This window comes from Capsicum annuum, chromosome 8, assembly GCF_002878395.1.
Source record: "Capsicum annuum cultivar UCD-10X-F1 chromosome 8, UCD10Xv1.1, whole genome shotgun sequence".
Lineage (NCBI taxonomy): Eukaryota > Viridiplantae > Streptophyta > Magnoliopsida > Solanales > Solanaceae > Capsicum > Capsicum annuum.
Window position 1 is genome coordinate 144,883,348 of NC_061118.1, and position 21,543 is coordinate 144,904,890.

The 21,543-nt window shown below is 35.2% G+C and overlaps 3 protein-coding genes across 3 annotated transcripts; 2 read left to right on the plus strand and 1 right to left on the minus strand.

The window, feature by feature from the left end:
* Window positions 1-3,437: 3,437 nt before the first annotated feature.
* On the minus strand, window positions 3,438-4,735 carry LOC107879730. Its single transcript, XM_016726678.2, has 3 exons — window positions 4,477-4,735; window positions 4,334-4,395; window positions 3,438-3,740 (listed from the first exon to the last, which is right to left on the minus strand). Exons 1-3 carry the CDS (start codon window positions 4,532-4,534, stop codon window positions 3,615-3,617), a joined length of 246 nt encoding a protein of 81 aa, XP_016582164.1. The 5' UTR covers window positions 4,535-4,735; the 3' UTR covers window positions 3,438-3,614.
* Window positions 4,736-5,460: 725 nt separating this feature from the next.
* On the plus strand, window positions 5,461-16,157 carry LOC107839163 (protein pleiotropic regulatory locus 1). The gene is made up of 17 exons (XM_016682544.2): window positions 5,461-5,724; window positions 5,822-5,846; window positions 6,496-6,616; window positions 7,282-7,354; window positions 7,505-7,567; window positions 9,107-9,191; window positions 9,916-10,008; window positions 10,899-10,962; window positions 11,079-11,164; window positions 11,251-11,352; window positions 11,489-11,572; window positions 14,809-14,869; window positions 14,965-15,031; window positions 15,111-15,188; window positions 15,311-15,375; window positions 15,522-15,599; window positions 15,689-16,157. Exons 1-17 carry the CDS (start codon window positions 5,588-5,590, stop codon window positions 15,859-15,861), a joined length of 1,455 nt encoding a protein of 484 aa, XP_016538030.2. The 5' UTR covers window positions 5,461-5,587; the 3' UTR covers window positions 15,862-16,157.
* Window positions 16,158-18,941: 2,784 nt separating this feature from the next.
* LOC107879233 lies at window positions 18,942-19,478 on the plus strand. The gene has a single exon (XM_016726316.2). The coding sequence runs from the start codon at window positions 18,942-18,944 to the stop codon at window positions 19,476-19,478; it is 537 nt and encodes a 178-aa protein (XP_016581802.2).
* The last annotated feature ends 2,065 nt before the right edge of the window (window positions 19,479-21,543 follow it).

Below are 21,543 nucleotides of genomic sequence, written 5' to 3' on the forward strand. Positions count from 1 at the left end.
AGAGAAGCAAGGATGAAAAGAAATAGAAGATGTCTTCTAAAACTCGAAACTCAAGATCTGGGTTTCTTAGCAGCAGCAGCAGCAGCAGAACTCTTCTTCACAGTTGCTGACACCATTTTTGCTAAATTCAACAAGAGTAATTTGCTCGGTATTTTGAGAATTGAGAAATAATGAATTGTGGAAAATTTGATAAAGCTGTGAATGGTATATAAAGGGAAATAATGAAATCTAACTAGAAAATAGTTGTGTATGATGCGGCGTTTGTGAACAGTGAATTACCAAAGAACACTTCGATTTTTGGATTGAAATTGTGGGTGGTTATTGGGATATTTGGTGGAGCTGTATTTGTTCTCATATCCAAGAGATGAGATTTGGCGTTTGGAGATGAAGGATTATGTTGGGTTTAATTGGAGAAGACAACATTAGTTAATAATTAAAAATAATGACATGTATTATACATGTGGCACCTAAAAATACTGATTTTATAGGGTTGAAGCCTCAATTAACGCGCCTATTGGGGGTGTTCTCACCTCCCATGACACGTCAGCAATTGGAGGGGTATAAATTACAGTAAAAAATGTTTAGAGGGGTAATGGGACTCTTGTAATGGTTGAGTGTGTAGCTGAGATTTCAATTAAAGGTTGGAGGGGTAATAGACTATTTTCTCTTAAAATTTTTCATAAAACGATGATATTAAAGGAGAAAAAAGTGACCTTTATTGCAAGAAATTACAAGGAATGAAAAAAAAAGTGATGTTTGTTGTAATTTTTCAAGAAATGGTGATACTAGTGAAGGAAAAAAAGTGAATTTTTTGTTGGAATTGTTCAAGAAATTGAAATAATTATGATGGATTAAAAAGAAATTGTTCATGTGAAGACGCGGGGGTGGGGTGGGGTTGAAGATGTGGGGTGGGTTGGGGTTGAAGACGTAGGGGTGGGGTGGGGATGGGGTGCTGTGAAGAAGATGACACCGTGGGGGGTGGGGTGTTTGAAAAAAAAAAGATTAAGAAATTAAAAATTATATTAATAAACTAATTCAAATATAAATTTTGCAATTAATATTTTTTTGGAGCCTTAGTGCCACTTGGCACCTTTCTATTGGATAATTATTCAAAAAAACGTGTCTCACGCACCTCTAGTGAGTGGACAACATGCGGAATGCCACATAAGCAAAAAAGATCTGATTGGATCAAATTCGGGGGATTTAGAGGTCTGATAGATACGAACCTTAGTTTAGGGACCTAAGTGAATTTTAGAGATAAATTTGAGAGGCTATCGATGAATTTGACCTATATATTATTACAAAAGATGGAAATGAATCTATATTACATACAATGGTTAACACTAAAAGGGTCTATTGGTAGATTGTATTAAAATAGTTTACAGAATAATTAATAATATTGAAATTAGTAATGTTGTATATTAAATAATTAGTAATATTAAAATTAATGATGTTGAGAGCAATAATGGTGAAATTAATTATGATAAGACTATATTTCTTATTCACTATTTAGTTTGATGTACGAATGATAATCTTATCACTATGTTATCAGTTAATAATAATCGAATATGGTGTATGACTATCCATGTATTACATGCATTAGTTATATATAGGCGAAAAATTCTATCAAACAAAGAATTAAATAGTATCATGACTAATAAATGTATTGACTTCGCTAATACACTCTATCAAACGACCTCTAAGAGATTGTTTAATACACAGGTTAGGCTAAGGAGAGATATCACGTTCGACTATTTTATCCCACCTTTAATACGGGATAAATTCCATCTTTAATACAAATAGTGGATTAAAATAGTGCCACAATTATCTAATATCTCAAACCAACCATAAAATAAAGTCCCAAATTTTATTTCAGAATTATTTTACTTATCTCATGTACCAAATAACTATACTAGTAAAAAAACTTTCACATGATATGTATGAGTTCAACTCTTTTGTCACATTCCTCCTCTATAACCTCTCTCTCTTTCTTTTTTTATTTTCTATCCGGTGTCCGGTATTCACATTGGAGTCCGACTAATTCGTATTCACGCCGGATAGGGCCCCATTCGGGATAACACTCTCCACCAAAGATTTTTCCATACTAAGACTCGAATCCAAAACCTCTGATTCAGGGAAGAGCAACCCCATCCACTATACCACATCCTTTTGGTGGTTAATCTCTCTTTCTCTACTGAAGAAAAATCTCTCTTTCTATAAGTCCCAAATGCAATTAAAGGAATTTGAAGTACTGGCATACAATTTCTGATGTGTTAGCGAATAAAATCACCGGCAAACATTTTAAATATGTAGTGGGATATATCGAACTTTTAAGGTAATTTTTACTAACATCATCAGCTAAGATTCAATTCTTTGCTGATCCAAGGACAATAACATTACTGTCAACACATTTGATGTGTTAGCTATGGCTTGCAATTTTGGGTACGAACGGTAATTGGGAGGGCAGGGGCCTTTTCTTCAAGAGATAACGTTTACATATGTGTCTTCAAACTTCTTACATATGACAAAATATTTTAGAAATATCAAGTGAGGCTATAACGAGCCAATAAAATGCCAATTCGTGGAGGAAATTTTATGCGTAGAGAAGTTCATCCTCTGAAGATGTGGCAAATCCAGCTTCTATCACACTGGACATTGGCACCCTCCAAAAGATGGACAATGGTCCATGATGGTCTCTGCAACATCATGCAGAGCTCACAATGCTCTACATATTACATTAAAATTAAACCATACAATGTTCCACAACAAAGTACAACCTAGGTTAGGTATTTGTCGCTCCAATGTTTGCAGCAATATTGGCTTGAGTCATCACCAACACAAACAGAATAACACTTCCACATAAATACTTCAACAACTTATAAGTCATTTAGTTCCGGTGTGAACAACTGCTTCAATTACTAGTTCTTGAGACTCCATGAATTTTACCAACATAGATAAATCTCTAAATCTATAGAAGCTCATCAATCCACAAACCTCTACTCTCTCTGCTACTGTTTATTTCCAATCCCCTTTCCCCTTGCACGGCACCTTCGTGGTGCTTTTATTAATGAATGGAAATACAGTTTACCCTGCAATAATGCTTTCAAATATCAAATGTCATACGTATGACACTACTGTTTTTCTTTTTTTGGGTTTTATTTTAGGAAAACTATTCCCCCCTATCATTGACATTGAAACAGAGGGTATAAGCTATTCAACAATTACCAATTTACCATACTCATCACTCATTTTCAGAATGCCACTCCAGAACCTTCTGTCACACTTGTTCAGGATCTGAACTCAAAACCTCCACAATGAACTACTCAACTCAGTTAAGTATGGTAGTTGGCATTAACTCAAAACGTTGCTAGACAAAAGAAGAGTAAAATTTTAAACGGTAAGAGCACAAGAAAGAGTATAGATAGCAACATGGAAGGTGAACAAATATCAACTCTCTATCGTTAATTGCAGAAGAAAGACTGTAAAAGGCTTCAATTTCAAATACCAAACTATGAGAGAGAACGAGGAGGATTAATACAGTGATCTAGAATCAATCAGAGCTTTCTGATTGATAATCCCGCATACATACACCTGAAATAAATTACAGCATAATCTCATTTTTCAATCTCCATTGCTTGTGCAGCTTTAGCTTTGGCCAATGGAGTCATCTTTGTCTTCAATTTTTTCTTCCCCACTTGAAATCCACTTCCACCTTTCTTTTTCTTGTCCTTACCATCCACCTAAATCACAACATCATCCAAATCAGCTCCTCTCTCATTTTCTTTCATAAAGAAAACTTCTATAATTACGACAACAACAACAACAACATATACCCAGTGAAATTGCACAAGTAGGGTCTACCTCGTGGAGGTAGAGAGGATGTTCCCGAAAGACTCTCGGTTCAAGTGCGATTAAACTTCTATAATCATCATTAAAGATAACTCCACTTGTTTTTTTTGACCCAGCAACATAAATGCATAGAACAACTATTGAATAAACAAAGATTACCCAGTAAAGGTCATAACTATTTTTGTACGTAATTAAATTAGTCAATACAGCAGAGAAATAATGTAACGGCCTTGTGACAATGTCTGCTTTGGACCGAGGCTCACACTAGGGTTCATCAATGGACTAGTGATGTTGTCTAGACCCACGGCTTTAAAACGTGTCAATTAGATGTAAAGCCTTACTTAATTATACGCCCAACATCTCTGATGTAATGTGCGACTCTTATCCTAAGCTAGGGGGTCACAAATAGTCGCATAATCAGCAATTAAAGAGGCAAACCATGCATAATTTCGAGATGATAAAGGGAGAGTGTAATTTGTCATACCTTCATCTTGTTCTTTTTTGCTTGTAGCTTCTTCTGTAGCTTTTCTTTCTCTTCTTTTTCCTCTACAATTTCACCATGAATCAAATAAATTAGTATCACATCACTAGATTATAGAATAATACATTAAAGGGAAAGAATTATACTCTTTAGATTGAACTCGTGCTGTCTTTTCCGGCGACCCAAATCGTTTTTCTTCGACATTTTTGGTGACGGTGGTCGCTCTCGGATTTTCGTGCTTTCTTCGACAAATACCTTAAACCCTAGGGGCCGTTTGGTCTCAGCCGCTTTATTAATTTCCTCTGCGCTAAGTTTTGAAAATACTTCGTATAATTCTTTTTTTTTTTTTCTGGTTTTTATTTGTTCAATTTTTAATTTATTGCATATAGATTAGCAGATGTCTTTTTTGTTTTCAAAAATTGATTAATATTGTATGATGTGAGTAATTTTTTTTTAACTAAGTGATGCCAACAATAAGAAGCAAATAAATCGCTGCGATAATATTATATTGTGAAGAACGTTATAGACTATATACTGATTATGATATATAATTTAAGCACATTATTAAAAATTTTCTTTAAAAGATTCTCTTTTTTAATTTATATGCGCGATAAACCACAATTATTTTTAAGAATTAGAAATTTTATACGAAAAACATTTGATATAATTTGAGTTGTATCAATTACTTTATTTTTGAGACATTTAGATTTTTTTCCTGAGAAACATTTTTTTTTTTAAAAGATAATTCTGGAAATTAATATGTTTTATTTGACATAATTAATATACTAAAAATAATAATTATGTGTGGGTCAATTTGCACTCATCTCAACTAATTTCACGAAATACATGTCACTCACGCTCTATCAACAAGAGCTACCAAGTAACTCGGTTGAAAAGTATTTTTACTAATATTATACTAAAACAATAATTTATTCTTAGCTAAGATTAAAAAAAATACTTACTGTAGAAGCTATTTTTTAAAACTCTCTACTTCACAAAAACTTATGTTAGTTTCAAAAAGTTTAATTAAATATCTTTTACACCCTCTAAATACTTTTAATAACAAATTAATTTTAAAATATTTATTTTTTTCTTAATAAAATTATTATACCACAAAAACAAAAACTTTTGGCCAATCGACTATTTTGTGGGTTATTTTTCCCCAATATTATTTTTTGTGTTACCCCAAGAGTAATACCGCGAAACGAACATCAAAAGAGCAGAGCCCTATAATATTCCGGCCATTTCCCCTCTTCCATGTCAGGGGCAACAATGGAATCGGAAGTTGCAGTAGAGCCACAATCCCTGAAGAAGCTAAGCTTCAAATCCCTAAAACGATCACTTGACCTATTTGCCCCTCTCCATTCCCACTTCCCTCTTCCTGATCCTCTAAGGTACTCCTTAAACTCACATCCATCTATCTCATTCAAACCCTAATTTTCCTTTGCTTTATCTGCTTTTCAATTAATTTTCTTAATTCCTTTTATGCAGTAAGAAAATTCGAACGAGCTATAAGGTTAGTTACTAGTTATGTTGATTATTTGTAGGCATTATAAGTTTTCCTGCCAACTAGATGAGAAAGAAATTTGATTGTCCTATTTTTCCTTGGCACGGAGTTTAACATATTAAATAAGAATTCTCTTTCCTGCTGAGTTGATTAGAAAGGAAGTATACAATTCTCCCTCTGTTTCAATTTGGTTGTCCTGTTGCGACTTGGCACGGCGCGGAGTTTAAGTAAATAAGACTTTTGAATCTTGGAGTTTTAAATAAAAGATATAATCTACTAAAATGCTAAGTTGCTAGGACTCTTCAAAAATGTGGTCGTACTCGTGTCGGATCCTAAAAAAATGCACTACTTTTGAAGGATCGGACACACACTTGATGAAAGCTGGTAAGTGTTTGAGCAACATAGCTAAAATGTTTTTTGATTTTGTGATGTTAAACATGCCGCATGGAAAGTTGAAACTAAAGAGTTGCCAGTAAAGGAAATAGGCATTCTTTTTGAAATTGACTAAAAAGGAAAGTAGGACACACAAATTGAAATAGAGGGAGTACTAGATTTTGGTGGGCATGCTTTACAAGTTGTAGGAAATTGTGTTAATTCTTCGGTGTCTATCTTATATGTTTTGGGGATTCAAACTGATATTGGGTTTTTAATGTAACAGCTAAATGTTGAGTATGGAGGGATAAAAGGTACAGCGGCGCAACCATCTTCTAATGCGAAAGCTGCTGTGCAGAATCAGGTTCAACAAGCTTCTGCACCCTTCAATGTCCTTGCTCTTCCAGGTATTCCATCTTGTTGTCAACTTAGAACCTTGTGTTGCACTTTCTTCTTACAGATTGAATAGGAGAGCTAACCCAAGATACAAACTATTCATTATATTTTCATAGTGACCCACCCATCAACAATTTTCACAGTGACCTGGGATCCTCTTTTCCCTTCCATATTGTGAATGGATTACTGAAATTCTTCCGTAATAAACCTGCTTGGCAGCTTCTCTGAATAGAAAGATGATAGGTAGGGAGAAATCATAACGATTAAAGAGTACAAAAAGAAATTTATAATTTTAGCACACGTGCAGAACTTGACGTGCCATATCTTCTTATCAAAATTCTCACGAGCTGTTAGTATTATTAATTTGTAGTTGAGTAAAGAAAGATTGCTAGAATTGTTAGCATTTTGACATTTGAGTGCATTAGAAACATATTATGAGAAAGCACAAGTTTGAACTTGGGGGCATCATTAGAGGGCAGCGTTGGTTTGTTAAAGACTATTTTATCTGAGGTTGAGTCAGTTGGTTTCAATAGCTGCAAATTGTCAATATTGTGTTAGTTTTCTAAAGGACAAATATTGCTGGAATTTGAAACCTGCCACAGTGAAATATATTTCTGATTTTTTGGTTTAATTTTTTCTCTTGCATTTGTGATAGACATTTAGCTTTTCATGGCAGGTCCTGAAAATGCAAGAGATGAAGGAACTGGAAATGAACTGGCTCTTGGTCCATCCATACCAGCGAAGGGCCCGTAAGTACTTTCTGTTACTTCTTTAGACATCCACATGCAACCCAAATAGATTTTGGTGGGTTTTAATTTGGGAGTATAGGATGTTGTCAGGTACTGATTGGCCTTTCCATACTTAATTTATGCTTACAATATTGTGGAATTATTTTGCAGGACTGATGTCAGGTTCTCGGGGAAAAACAATGCTGTTGTTCCTTCTCAAGGTTCATCTGAAAGGTTGTTATGCACACCTTTCTTTCCTATTATATTTCAATATATTAAATGAGATGATGTTAATTTTTTGAAATGGTATCAAGCTGTTTTTGTGGTGTTGTGACTTTGTCTGCTAAGCCTTTTTTCAATTCCATCTCCCTACATAAGACTAGGCTATTTTATAATTTTGGGTAATAAACTTGGACATAGTTGTAATAATCCTCTCGGGAACTTATTGGGGCTCTGTAGCTGGCTGTGGGGAAGTGTTTAGAAACCACTCAATTAGTTGTTTGCTATTTCCTGTGCTAAAGTAAGAGTATCATGATGAGAGTGAATGCTGTAAACATGATGTGAGTTTGTCTGTTCTTTTGCTCTATTGACCTTTTCTCTTTCAAAAAAGTAGCACTCTCTACCAACTCATTCAAATATGGTACTTTTTAGATACAATATTCTGTTACGTGAATAAACTTCTACCATGGGTATTTGCAAGGCTTTAAGTTTTAAGCGCGGAACCACCAAAAAAAGGCTTCAAAGTTTACAGTTTGATAGAGTTTATCCATAAGCTTGAGGGGTTTAGTTTCATGTGATGTCTGGATATCATCATGGATAGTCTGTGCTCATGTTATGAGATCTTCTTATAGACACAAGTGGTGACTGTAACTGTCTTATGATGTGTTATAGTATTTTAGGATTGCCAATTCCCTTGTATAAAGTATCATTACAAAATTTGTTAGTATGAATAATGATTATACCAGCATAATGTACAACAACATGAACAGCAACATACCCTGTATAGCCACAAAGTGGGGTCTGGGGTGGGTAAAGTGTACGCAGGTCATACCACTACCTCAAAGGTGAGGTAGAGAGGCTGTTTCCGAAAGACCCTATACTAGAATAATGTGTTTGTCAAAATACTACAGGAAGTGAACTATACAAAACTTGATGGATGGCTGTGTCAAATGTGTATTTCACCTTTCATGTTTCTTAACAGATAATTCAAAATTGTTAGGTTACCCTTTTTTTGTATGCCTTCTAATAGGAGTTTAATCAAATGACATAAAGAACTTAATGTGTAATTTGGAATATAAAAATATGTAATACTTTATTTTGTATGCCTATTTAGTCCCTTGACATAAGTTTTTTTTCCCAAAAGGTCCTTTACATACCTAGTCCTGGGATTTACATATCAAAAGTTCATCTTGAGTGCAGAACTTTAGATGCTTGTGCTGGTATATGACTGTTTCCATTTTAACAGAGCCACAATGACGTCTGTATGTGTTTTTTCTTTTTATTTTTTTATAATTGGGGTGCTTAGGCCAACTTGTGCATAAATCATCTAGTGCTTTTTGTTTTTGCTGGGATTTGAACTCTAATTTTCACAGTTTACACCTTCTGAATTGAACACTGGACCAGACCCTTGGATGGATCTGTCTTATGTTTTTTTCCTCCTTAGCAAAATCGGCTCTCCAATCAATCAACCAAGACAAAACTGCAAAGGAATTCTTCTTTAAGACAATCATATCTTGTACTCATGCAATGATTCTTTACTTTTATTCCCTTCAGAAATTTGTCAACTGCTGCAATCATGGAAAGAATACCAAGCAAATGGCCTCGCCCAATATGGCGTGCTCCCTGGAAAAATTATAGGGTAAGATAATTCTGTTGTTGTAGTGGCTGAGCGTTGTACACCTATTAAACCCTAGGGCTGTGGTTCTATGTTTGATTTCTAGTAAATTTCTTATGGTTCCAAGTTTTCATGTAGTGGTTTTAATTCTTGAGAAGGCCGGTGTGTCTGAATGAATTTCACCTTCTTGCTATTGTCATTTAGATATTGTCATATTCCTGAAAATTTGGTTGTAACCTTATCAATTATCTAGTGGAGGAAATGAAGCTATACTTAATATCTTAAATTTTGCCTCCAGGATTTTTACTTATGACCTGCTTTTAGATTACAAAAATTCATAACTAAGATGTTCAATGTTTTTACTTTTCTGCACTAAATTTTGAATGTTTAAAACTGTAGAGCCACTTTACCGGATCAAATTGTTAAGTTATGAAAAGTTCATCTCTAAGAAGATTTGACTTCCAGGTTCCTATACTCTGCAGTCTGGTCAAAAGAGCAAGATAGTGGGTGGCTTTGCAACAATTTAAACATTCGTAAATTTGAATCACAAAACATCTTGTTATGTAGTAGTCATTAGTCTCATAAAGGATAAACTCTATATATGGGTCTAGTTCATTCAAAAGACTGTCAATAATTCATTTTCATTATTTTATACTTGCACCTGCACTGTTTATGCTGTTCAATCTTCAATGTGGCATGGCATATTATAAATCTAATTTCCAATGCATGGCATTGTTTAATTGTATAGGTTATCAGTGGCCATTTGGGATGGGTGCGGTCCGTCGCAGTGGATCCTAGTAATACTTGGTTTTGTACAGGATCAGCAGATCGCACGATCAAGGTATAACATTGTATCTGGATAATTCCGTTACCAAAAAGGAAATAAACCTGTTAGTTTGGCTTTGGAAATGTCTTTTTTTATTTTCTGATTTGGGTGGGGTTGGGGTTGGGGTTGTGTGTGTGTGGGAGGAACTGGTCAAGAATCCAGATTATGAAGAGATGAAACATTTCTCTCTTTTTTTTATTTTTTCGTGCACCTTAGACCAGTTCTACCAGCTCCAAGCTGTCAGATAAGGGGTCATGGTCATTCTCATCAGCTAGTATCATATTGGATAAGCTAATTATGCTGAAAGAAATACCGACATACACACTTATCATCCTGCACTAAAAATTGAAATAGCACCAATTAAAAAAAAAGGAAAAAGAAAATTGAAATATTATTGCTGGTATCAGAATTTATTTTTGAGAGTGTGATAACTGCACTGGTTGTTTTCTCCAAGTTCAGGTGAAAATTGATGTACAGTTGTGCAGTTTTTATTTGAATGCAGACTGGATTTTGTTAATGTGCATAGAAAAGATTTATAGTATGCATGGCCAGCAATGAAGATGATTTAGTTGTGATTATATACTATCTACCTATAACTACCACTTCTAATCATGAGTCTTGAAAATCTTGGAGGTCAGTTGGAATATCTGTGTGTGACTTGATACAAGGCTCTAAAGTTGGTACTCGAGACAATGTTATATCACTGCAATCCTGTGTTATCGAAGGCATTCATGTAGTATATAATGGCAATGGCACATCTGCTCTTTGCCTGAGTCTTTGTTAGAGTGGTGGGAATTTGATACCAGTTTTCATTTTTATATATTGATGGCTACACATACATTAGGCATTTGTGGTTTGTTGCTGATCATGCACTAAGTATAGCTTTTTTTCTGCCATGGTACAAGATATGGGATTTAGCAAGTGGAAGACTGAAGCTCACTTTAACAGGGCACATTGAACAAGTCCGAGGTGTGTTCTCTAGAACTTTTATTTGTTCAGAAATACAATCAAATATTATAACATGTCTGAGGATATTGAGTTCTAACCTAAGATATAGACCAGTGACAATAGGAATCTCCTTGCAGGCCTTGCTGTTAGTGATAAACACACATACATGTTCTCAGCTGGTGATGATAAGCTAGTTAAATGCTGGGACCTGGAGCAAAATAAGGTAATTATGATAGTGCTCTTAATGTCATTCACAACTCAGGGTCGATTTTTCTTTTTGGGTACATTTTGGCTTATGTGTATTTTCAGGTGATCCGCTCTTATCATGGCCACCTCAGTGGTGTTTATTGCTTGGCTCTTCATCCAACCATTGACATTTTGTTCACCGGGGGTCGCGATTCTGTTTGCCGGGTACATTACCGATGCCTTTTCTCTTGGGCGATAGCAGATCCTTGTACTGTAGCTTTTAGTAGTTTTCTACTCGTCTACTTCCAATGTCAGCACTGGTTCAGTTCTAACTTCTATTTGAATTTTACCATGATTTCAGGTTTGGGATATTCGTAGCAAAATGCAAATTCATGCTCTATCTGGACACGACAATACTGTTTGTTCTGTTTTTACCAGGCCAATGGTAAGGATTCTCTTATAGTTGGAGGCAATAAGATATCCCAAGATTTGGAGGTATAATAGCGTGAATTCATGACGGGAAGCTTCAAAAATCTAGGTGTAGGAACATTTTGATCCTGATTTGAAACCCTAGTTTAGTTAAAGCTGAATTCCTAAATTTCTGGAGTCTTAATCTTAGTTAGATTGGACTAGCAGACTAATTGATCAAAAAGAAAAAAAAATTGGACTACTAGATTACTACTCTACTTACGCATTCATTAAGTAAAACAGTTGACTGATTAGACTGAGACTACGCCAAAAAACTAAAGGAAGTAGGACAAACACAAGAGTGAACTCCATACAACGTTGGAAAATAGAACTCAAAACTCTACCACTGCAGGACCCAATCATACTCAAAGAAGAGCTTGATTCTGGATTTTTGAGGTATAATGCTCTGCGAGCAGTGCAACAACAACAACAACAACAAACCCAGTGTATTCCCACTTAGTGGGGTCTGGGGGGGGTAAGATGTACGCAGTCCATACCTCTACCTCTGATGAAGTAGAAAGGCTGTTTCCGAAAGACCCCCGGCTCAAGTCACGAGATATCACACAAACACATAGTACAGCACAGAAGCAGATGACATAACATAGATACGGCACCCATAAGGAATATAAAACAGAGTAAAGCAGGAATGCAGGAATATAAAGCAGAGGAAAGCACACATATTCGTAATAAACATGGAACACGGAACATTGAATACGGAATCATAACAGGAATACACCCCCACCAATTAATTCCCTACACTAGCGACCCGAACTGGCCCTAATCCTCTGCCGTAATTCGCATCTTCCAGACCTTCCTATCTAGGGTCATGTCCTCGGTGAGCTGTAACTGTTCCATGTCCCGCCTAATCACCTCACCCCAGTACTTCTTCGGTCTACCCCTACCCCGTCTAAAACCATCCAACGCTAGCCTCTCACACCTACGGACCGGGGCATCCATGCCCCTCCTCTTCACGTGTCCGAACCATCTCAATCGTGCTTCCCGCATCTTACACTCCACTGAAGTCACACCAACCTTCTCCCGGATAGTCTCATTCCGAACTCTATCCCCTCGGGTCAGTCCACACATCCAGCGCAACATCCGCATTTCTGCCACCTTCATTCTTTGGATGTGGGAGTTCTTAACTGGCCAACACTCCGCTCCATACAGCAAGGCCGGACGGACTACCACCCTATAGAATTTGCCTTTAAGCTTGGGCGGCACCTTCTTATCACACAGCACCCCCGATGCGAGTTTCCACTTCATCCATCCCGCCCCAATACGGTGCGAGACATCCTCGTCAATCTCATCGTTACTCTGGATCACGGACCCGAGATACTTGAACTTATCCCTCTTCCCTACCTCCTGTGCTTCTACCCTCACTACTACCTCATTCTCCCGCCTCACGTCATTAAACTTACATTCCACATACTCTGTCTTGGTTCTGCTCACCCTGAACCCTTTAGACTCCAGAGTTTGCCTCCACAACTCTAATTTGTCATTCACACCCCCTCGAGTCTCATCTATCAGGACTACATCGTCTGCAAAAAGCATACACCACGGCACCTTCCCTTGGATACGCCGCGTCAACACATCCATTACTAACGCAAACAAAAAGGGACTAAGAGTAGATCCCTGATGCAATCCTGTCAGGACAGTGAAATGCTCTGAGTCTCCTCCCGCCGTCCTCACCTGGGTTTTCGCTCCCTCATACATATCCTTAATTACTCTGATATATGCCTGCGGTACTCCACTCACCTCCAAGCATCTCCAAAGCACTTCCCTGGGGACTTTGTCGTACGCCTTTTCCAGGTCGATAAATAAAATATCGTGAAATGTATTTGCCCCGTAGGACTTCCTCTACCTATTTTCAGAACCCAATTAACTTCTACCCTTTTGATTTACATAGACTCGTTGTTACTTTCCTAGCTATCAGATTTTTTTCCATCTTCTTTTTCTGAAATTTGGTTCAATTTTCTTCACCCTGTGATTGTTAACAACTTATTTTATTCATTGAAGCTAACCGTAATCTGCATTGATATTACTGTCTGTTAGGAGCAAATTTTAATTTAGATGTTAGTTCTGATGCTAGAAAAATCTAGGTTTCCTTCTATACAGGACAATACTTCACATAATATGTACTACTGTTTTTGTTGCTCTATCCATTTCAAATTTTGTCTATTCCTGTTTTGGAACATTCAGAAATGTTTGGCGCCATTATATTTTCGTACAACTTTCACAACTTTCAAGAATTTAAATATATTAAACTAAGTGTAATTCTCAAGTAGACACTTGTACTTGCACATATGTCTATTTTTGGCCCCTTCACTTCACGGATTCTCATCCAGACACCTCAAGCTGATGTAATTTTCTTGAAGTTTTCTCAAAATGGGTGAAAATTATACATTAAAGACCAATTTCACATCCCCGATGCTGCCAAATGTATTTTCCATTAACAGTCTAAGTTGTCCATACCACTACTCTTTTTTTTCCCCTTAAAAGAGTATCTCATTAACTTTTGTGAAGAAAAAAATTAAAGAGATTAAATCTGTATTGGCAAAAAGTGGGGGAAAAGAGGGTAAGGCTGCAATTTATAAAATCGAAGGGAAAAGTATAGAAGTTAAAAACCTATGGGCTGACCTTTTGTGGAAACAAAAAACATGTCTTGGGTTATCATTTGTTTTTGGTGTTATTTAGACCCAACAAAAAGGTTTTCTGAATCAAAATATTTGGTGTGAATGAAATGCTCAGCTGTAGTGGTGGTGGTCTAGTGGTTTTTCATATATTGTGAATTGTGATTTAATGCTAAAATCTATGTGAGTACAAGATTTGAATGACCTTTTCTTTGGAAGCTTTCTGTTTTTTTCCTGACCTAGAGATACTTTCTGTTTTAACCCCTAATGTGGCGGCTGGATGTTTCTTGATAAGGAGGTTCACATTGTAGAAGCACAGTACAGACTGCCCATGCAAATGGATGCACCTTCATGAGACAGTTAAACCTTAGCAACTACTAATGCGTCCTTGTCTTTTTAGAAGTGGTTTCTGTATAATTAGAACAAATACAGTAAGAAACAAAGAACTCCCAGGTCTACTAAAAACAGCATGCACAATGTCTCATTTTGATGATGTCATAATCATATGTTAAATGAGTCTTTCGTAGTTGCATTATTGCCGACACTTAACAATCAGATTTCATGATGGGGAGTTTTGTTTCAGGATCCACAGGTTATAACTGGCTCTCATGACAGTACCATTAAGTTCTGGGACCTAAGATATGGTAACGGATTTCTTTAGTTCAATCTATACTTTGTTTATTTTTTAATGGTTTCAGTTTCTAACTTCCTACTATCATTAATTGTCCTTGTCTGGCAGGTAAAACAATGGCAACTCTCACACATCACAAGAAATCTGTTCGAGCTATGGCTCAGCATCCTTCGGAGTATGTTTACATGACAGACGCTGCTATTTTTCTGATTCCTTACCTTACACCACTAATTATTATTTTCATTCTTCTGCAGGGATTGTTTTGCCTCTGCATCAGCGGACAACATAAAAAAATTCAGCCTTCCAAAAGGAGAATTTATGCACAACATGCTGTAAGTTTTGTGACATGCCATAAAAACTTAGCATCTACATCTTAATATATCTTTCGTCATATTCAGTATCCTTTTTTCTTAGTAAATCGAATCTAAAGTCATGTCGCCATTTTCTTTTCCAGTGCCCAACAGAAAACCATAGTCAATGCGATGGCAGTTAATGATGAAGGTGTAATGGTCACTGGAGGTGAGAAATAGTTAATGCCACCACCCATTGACCCATTCCCCTCATTTTTGTCCCGCCACTTCTCCAACTCCCTGCTTTACTCCTCCTGGTTCTTAAGCTGGAGGTCAATGATGTGTTGCTGATGCATTGTGTGTTTCATTGTGAAGGTGACAATGGAAGTATGTGGTTTTGGGATTGGAAAAGCGGTCACAATTTCCAGCAAGCTCAAACTGTTGTTCAACCTGGTATGTGTGTTGATGATTTGATGTTTACTTTTATTGTTCACTTTACCAAGAGGAGCAATAGGTTTATTCTACTCATTACTATGTTTCAGGGTCACTGGACAGTGAGGCTGGCATTTATGCTCTTACCTATGATGTAACCGGTTCAAGGCTGATCAGTTGTGAAGCTGATAAGACCATCAAGATGTGGAAAGAAGATGAAACTGCCACCCCAGAAACTCATCCTCTTCACTTTAAGCCTCCAAAAGACATTAGGCGTTTCTAGTTATAATTGTAGTTCAGAAAGTGTTTTAGCAAAAACCCTTCATAATACATACAAATCAAACTTTTGTGGGTCTTTCAAAGCAAGACCGACCCGAGAAAAGCATCATGTTCAGAGTAGTAGGTGTTGATTTGTCTGCCTCTTTGTATTCATCATTTATCGATGTGTTGTCATGTAGCTGATCTTAACGATGAGTTGAGACACTAGTTTTCATTCATGTATAAGTAGATACTTGGAAATGATTGAGCTGTTTTGAACGACCGAAGTCAATTTTGTAAGAAATGTTTTTCATTGTTTTCCGATGTTTGTTATTTCCATCGGTGATGATTGATATCGTTTTTTTGCAACAATGCTTCCAACTTGTTCTGACTCAAATTTGGACAGTGTTGTTAACTTTTCAAGCAGTCCTTTGTGTATGCCTTGAAGATTCCTCTCTTGCCATGCTCCTCCTGCCAATTTAAATCTATAAAGTTGTGCTCTTTATAGAGCTTCTGCATTTCATGTGGGGCACTGCACCATGCAACTTCTTCATCAGGGTCATTTTACCCCATGTTTTATAGTTGATATATAGTACAGTGCAAACAAAAAACAAATGCACAAGGGATTCATTCTCCTCCCTGCACAGACCAGAACTGCTGATTGTCAATGCCTTCAACCTGTCTTTAGTATATAACTTGGAGTGCTGGGAAATTCACTCAACTTAGGTGAGCCATAGTTATTGCACATCAATCTTCTCCATGCAGTTACGTATGCAATAGTGATAGGCCTTGATGGAAAAATTTCTGACTGCATCTCATCAGAATCAAATATATCTATGCAAGCGGTACTGTTTCGCTTTAAAAATCTTCACATATCCTCCCATTGCATCAGTATCAGCTTTTCCTTTTGGTAAATAAAATGACTTTTTATTACCAGAACTAGGAATTACAAAGCAGAAAATTATTAGAGGGCATAATTACATGAGTTATATCTTATCCACCGCCTTCCATTATCATGAATTCTGGCCACTACTACTACTACTACTTTAATCAAAGGGCAGATATCTTGGATTTAAACCCTTGTCATGAAAAAAATAATTTTAAATAAAAATTAGGAAAAAAGAAGAAGTAAAACTCCACCCGCAAAAATACAGATATTGACCTATGAAAGTAAGGTCGGAGCTAGCAAGAGAAAAAAATTGCATCTTTATACATCATTAAAATTATTTATATATATTAGCTATTGAACCTCTTTAGGTCATTTATATTTATATATTATTTATATATAATTAAAATTATTTATATACTAATTTAATCATACGTGCCTCGTACGTGTAACATTCGATTATTTAAAATTAAATAATTTATCTATTGCAAAGATTTTTGATGAAGTTCAAAAAGTTTAAATCACATTTCAAAGATCCTTCACACTTTAATATAATAATATAAATATAGAAATATATTTTAATGTAAGCATATATAAATTACCACCAAAAGTTCAAGTAGTTGATGGATCGTTATTTTTGCGGTTTACAATGCAACACCAATTTCTCTTACTGCTAGAGGCTAAGAGATACCCATCAATTTAAACTATATGTGCGGTACGATTATTTTTTTTCTATATTTAAATTATTTTTTCTTGTTTTTAAAGTCAAATATTTAAAAAATCATTAATTATTTTTTTATTACGTACTTAAAACTTTTAAAATTTTAATATTTGTTAAATTTTTCTTATTCTAACGCTTTTATATTTATTTTAAAATTTTCAAATCTTCTTAAAATAGAATTTAGTTGATTTAGAATTATTAAACTAATGAAAAAAATTAAAGTATTAGTTTTCATTAGTTCCGATGGCTTCTAACAAGTAATTTCTAAAGCCCTTCACACTTTTAATACTCCCTCCATCCCATTTTGCTCGTCCCAATTTGACATTGCACATTGATTAAGAAAAACAATTAATAGCAGGACTACTTTACCAAAGTACCCGTATTAAATGATGTTTACATTTTAATTTGGAGAAAAAATAATTAATACTAAGGGTAAAAAAGGAAAAAAATTGTCTTCTCTTGATTAATGAAAAATGACAAGTAAAATGAGAAATCAAATTAGGAAATTCGGGACGAGTAAAATGGGACGGAGGGAGTATATTATAGATTATAGATAATAGATATAGATATAGATATAGATATAGTAGATGTTGAAACCCCGTAGGCGGCTTTGTATGTTTACTTTTATGTTTCAAACTCACTTAGTAAAAATTCTAACTCCATCACTATATTAAAGGTGTCACACACACGAAACTTATAATGATTTTTTATTTAAATTTATAATAATCAAAATTTGCATCGTTTGATAAAGAAAAAATAAGGAAAGAAGCATATAAAAAGTAATAGAAAAAGTAATGTTTTAGCAATATCTCGGTATCCATATACTAAATGTTTTTAAAATGAAACCCTCTTTGAGGGATTGCACGAAAATTTTAATTTGGCGCAGGGTGACGCTATTAAAAGTAATGAAATAATACAACATTACATAACATATAAATATGGTTAGGGTTAAAAATTTAGTAGTTTTGTTCAATACCTAACCTAAGAAACTCATTTCAATTATTTTTTTTTAAAAAAAGAGAGAATTTTAATTAAGTGTAGCCAGGTGACGTGCGGAAAGAGAGAAAGTAATTAGGAAGTTAATTAACTTGAGCCAAAAGCCATTTCCTAACTAGAAAGTAATTAGGAAATTAGTTAACTTGAGCCAAAAGCCTTTTCCTAAGTAGAAAATAATTAAAAGTTAATAAACTAAGCCGTTTCCTAACTAAAAAATAATTAGCAAGTTAATTATCAAAGCCCATTCCTAAGTAGAAAATAATTAGGAAGTTAATTAACTCTGAAGATTATGTATCTCTCTATATATAGCTCTTCTAGAAAGCATTATAGCATTGGTAAGTAATTAAACACGATCATTGCACTATATATTTCTTTGAATATGTCTTGGTATAAGCAAACTTGCTCCATAATGGGATATCGATTTCACCCAACTCACACCGAAGTCCTGAAATATCTATTAGGTTTTGCAAGGAACGATCCACTCCCCAAACAAAACAAACTGATGCAGGAAGTGGACCTTTACGGGGACAAGGAGCCATGGCAGATTTTCGAGGGCGACAACACCAACACCCATTACTGCATTGCGCAGTTGAAGAAAAAGAAGGCGGATTCGATAAGAACAGAGCGAAGCGCGGGGAAGGGGAAATGGAACCCACAATGCAAAGCGAAGGAGGTGTTTGACCATAAAGGCAGGCTTATGGGGTACGTGAAAAGTTTGAAGTACATACCTCGCACCGCTCACAAATCATCGATCAAGGACGCTTATGGCGAGTGGTTGATGACAGAATACTCTCTGCATTATAGTCAGGATATTAAGAAGAAGGATTACGTAATTTGTAAGATCAAAAAGAAAAAGGAAAATGATAGTGATAAGCAAAAACGAGTAGCTAACGATGATGAGAACATGAGCGATATTGAAGAGTATATCGATTCGGTTTTGAAAGAAGAAGACCTAAATCATGACCTAGCAGTGAATAGTAAACATGAACTTGCTTTGGCAGGAAGTATAGATCTGGATGCTATAGACTTCGTCCTGTAGATATTATCAACGAAAGAGTATCAAATATCGATCATGATATACATACGAAGTCATAGTCTAGCTAGAGGGAGATGGAATAGAAGACCATGTACTTGATTTTATTTGTTGGATTATTCTTTAGAAGATATAACCTATAGATAAATTTGTAAGTAGCTAGCGATCTGTCCGTTAGTATATTAAAATTTATTCTGCATGCAGCTTTAATCAAATAGTGCTTGCTTATTAAAAAAAACGGTGATGAATTGATCTATCTAGAGCCTCAAGTTTATGCAAGTTTTTCAGATCATTATAAGCAACTATATATATGTCATATAACATATATATGAGGAAGAAAAGCAATTTGTTGGCAACGTACAACTTTCTTGGTTTAAGGAAAAATGACATTGTATAGCTTTATTTAATTTCTTTTTGTTTGTCTATACAATTAAGTATTTATTCATTGAAAAATATATAGTTTTCCAATTATGAGTTTGCCTGTTTCTTGTGTGATTTGTGTTACGTTCCAACGTCTAATGAGTAGGGCTGGACCAAATTCTAGTTTCTTAAACCGTTAATGGCAACAAAACAAAAAGTGTATAATTTAAATACTTACCCACTTATTTTTTTGTGGATGCCTTTATATATAGCTGATTAGGTGTGTTTGATGGTTTTTGAATATTGATGCTAATTTATCAAAAGTACTTTCCCTTTTTAATGAGTATCTTATACTGTGAATTTAAATTAATCAGCTATCTAGCTAATATAAGTATCGAATTTCTAATGTGAAGTCACAAGAAAAAAGAAATGTTGTGACAGCTAGTGATGGTGACAAATGCGATCAACCCCAATTTTCTGGCCTTTCAGTGCATTGCATGGTCCTGTTCCAATATTACGATTTTAGTGAATTCTTACGATTTTAAGCCGAAAAGAAAATAATTAAATCTGGAATCAGTGTTTGCAATGTCAAATAATATTTCTTCCACCAAATAACTTGCAAACTTGAACATCTCATCACTTTTTCACTTTAAAAGTTGTGCAAATATCCACGATCGCTAGGGCTAGTTTTTAGGATATATTCCTAATGAGTAATATCATATTTCTTTTGAATCTCTCTCTACTTATAAGCTTCATTATTCACAATGGCTGATCATCATCGTCATCATCAAATTTCTTCCCGTCAGAAAAGGTGTCGCCTAAGTCCTCAAGTATCTCTTAGGCTTTGCAAGGAAGTGGACCTTTACGGGGACGAGGAGCCCTGACATGTTTTCGATGGTGACAATACCAATGTCCGGTTACTTCATTACGCAGTTGAAGGAAAAGAAGGCGGATAGGATGAGAGCAGAGCGAACTAAGGGGGAAGGAGACATGCATTGAATCAACAAACCATAAGGAAGGAGATGTTTGACCAAAGGCAGAACTCATGGTGTACAAGCTGGCTCAATGGGTGATCGAGGCTATTGAAGTTTTGCATTAATTTAGACCCCAAAAATCTCAAGGCCTCAAAAAACAAATTAATTATTAATTTTATAATTTTGTTTTCTTTTTTATAATATTGAATATAGTACAATAAAAATATTTTGAAACTTTGAATTAAACTACTCAAATCTTTATAATAATAAATAATATGTTTATAATAATATCCAAGGTAATATATTAAAAACGCATAATTAACAGAGATAGTTTTGATTCCTACCCACTTTCAAAGCTTATTTTGAGTCATAGACACCAAATTTCTTTTTCATTTATTTTTTAGGGTTAGGTCTAAAAAGTGGGTCAGGGTTGTGGGGTCATGGTTCCTTTAACATTTTTAAAACTTGAGGAAAAAATACAACTTTTTGAAAACTACAACATGGTCCCTTTTTGTATTTTTTAATTTTGAAAATATTTATTAAAACCATTTAATATTTTCAACTACACATTTCTCTCTCCTCAAACTCTTCCTTCTCCCGATTTTGATTCCTATTTTTTCGAAAAAAATAATTCGACTGATTCTTGCTTCCTTAGGAGAATTTTTTGAATTTCTCTTGCTCAGGTAAGTGTAATTTTCTTCCCCAATCAGTTCTAGATCCATTTTAGTAATTTTTTT

Coding starts and splice junctions, on each gene's coding strand:
- LOC107879730 (XM_016726678.2), bottom strand. CDS start 4,534: ATGTCGAAGAAAAACGATTTGGGTCGCCGGAAAAGACAGCACGAGTTC. Junction 4,396..4,476: donor GCACGAGTTCAATCTAAAGA/GTATAATTCTTT, acceptor GTGAAATTGTAG/AGGAAAAAGAAGAGAAAGAA. Junction 3,741..4,333: donor CAAAAAAGAACAAGATGAAG/GTATGACAAATT, acceptor GTTGTGATTTAG/GTGGATGGTAAGGACAAGAA.
- LOC107839163 (XM_016682544.2), top strand. CDS start 5,588: ATGTCAGGGGCAACAATGGAATCGGAAGTTGCAGTAGAGCCACAATCC. Junction 5,725..5,821: donor CCTCTTCCTGATCCTCTAAG/GTACTCCTTAAA, acceptor CCTTTTATGCAG/TAAGAAAATTCGAACGAGCT. Junction 10,009..10,898: donor CAGCAGATCGCACGATCAAG/GTATAACATTGT, acceptor CCATGGTACAAG/ATATGGGATTTAGCAAGTGG.
- LOC107879233 (XM_016726316.2), top strand. CDS start 18,942: ATGCAGGAAGTGGACCTTTACGGGGACAAGGAGCCATGGCAGATTTTC.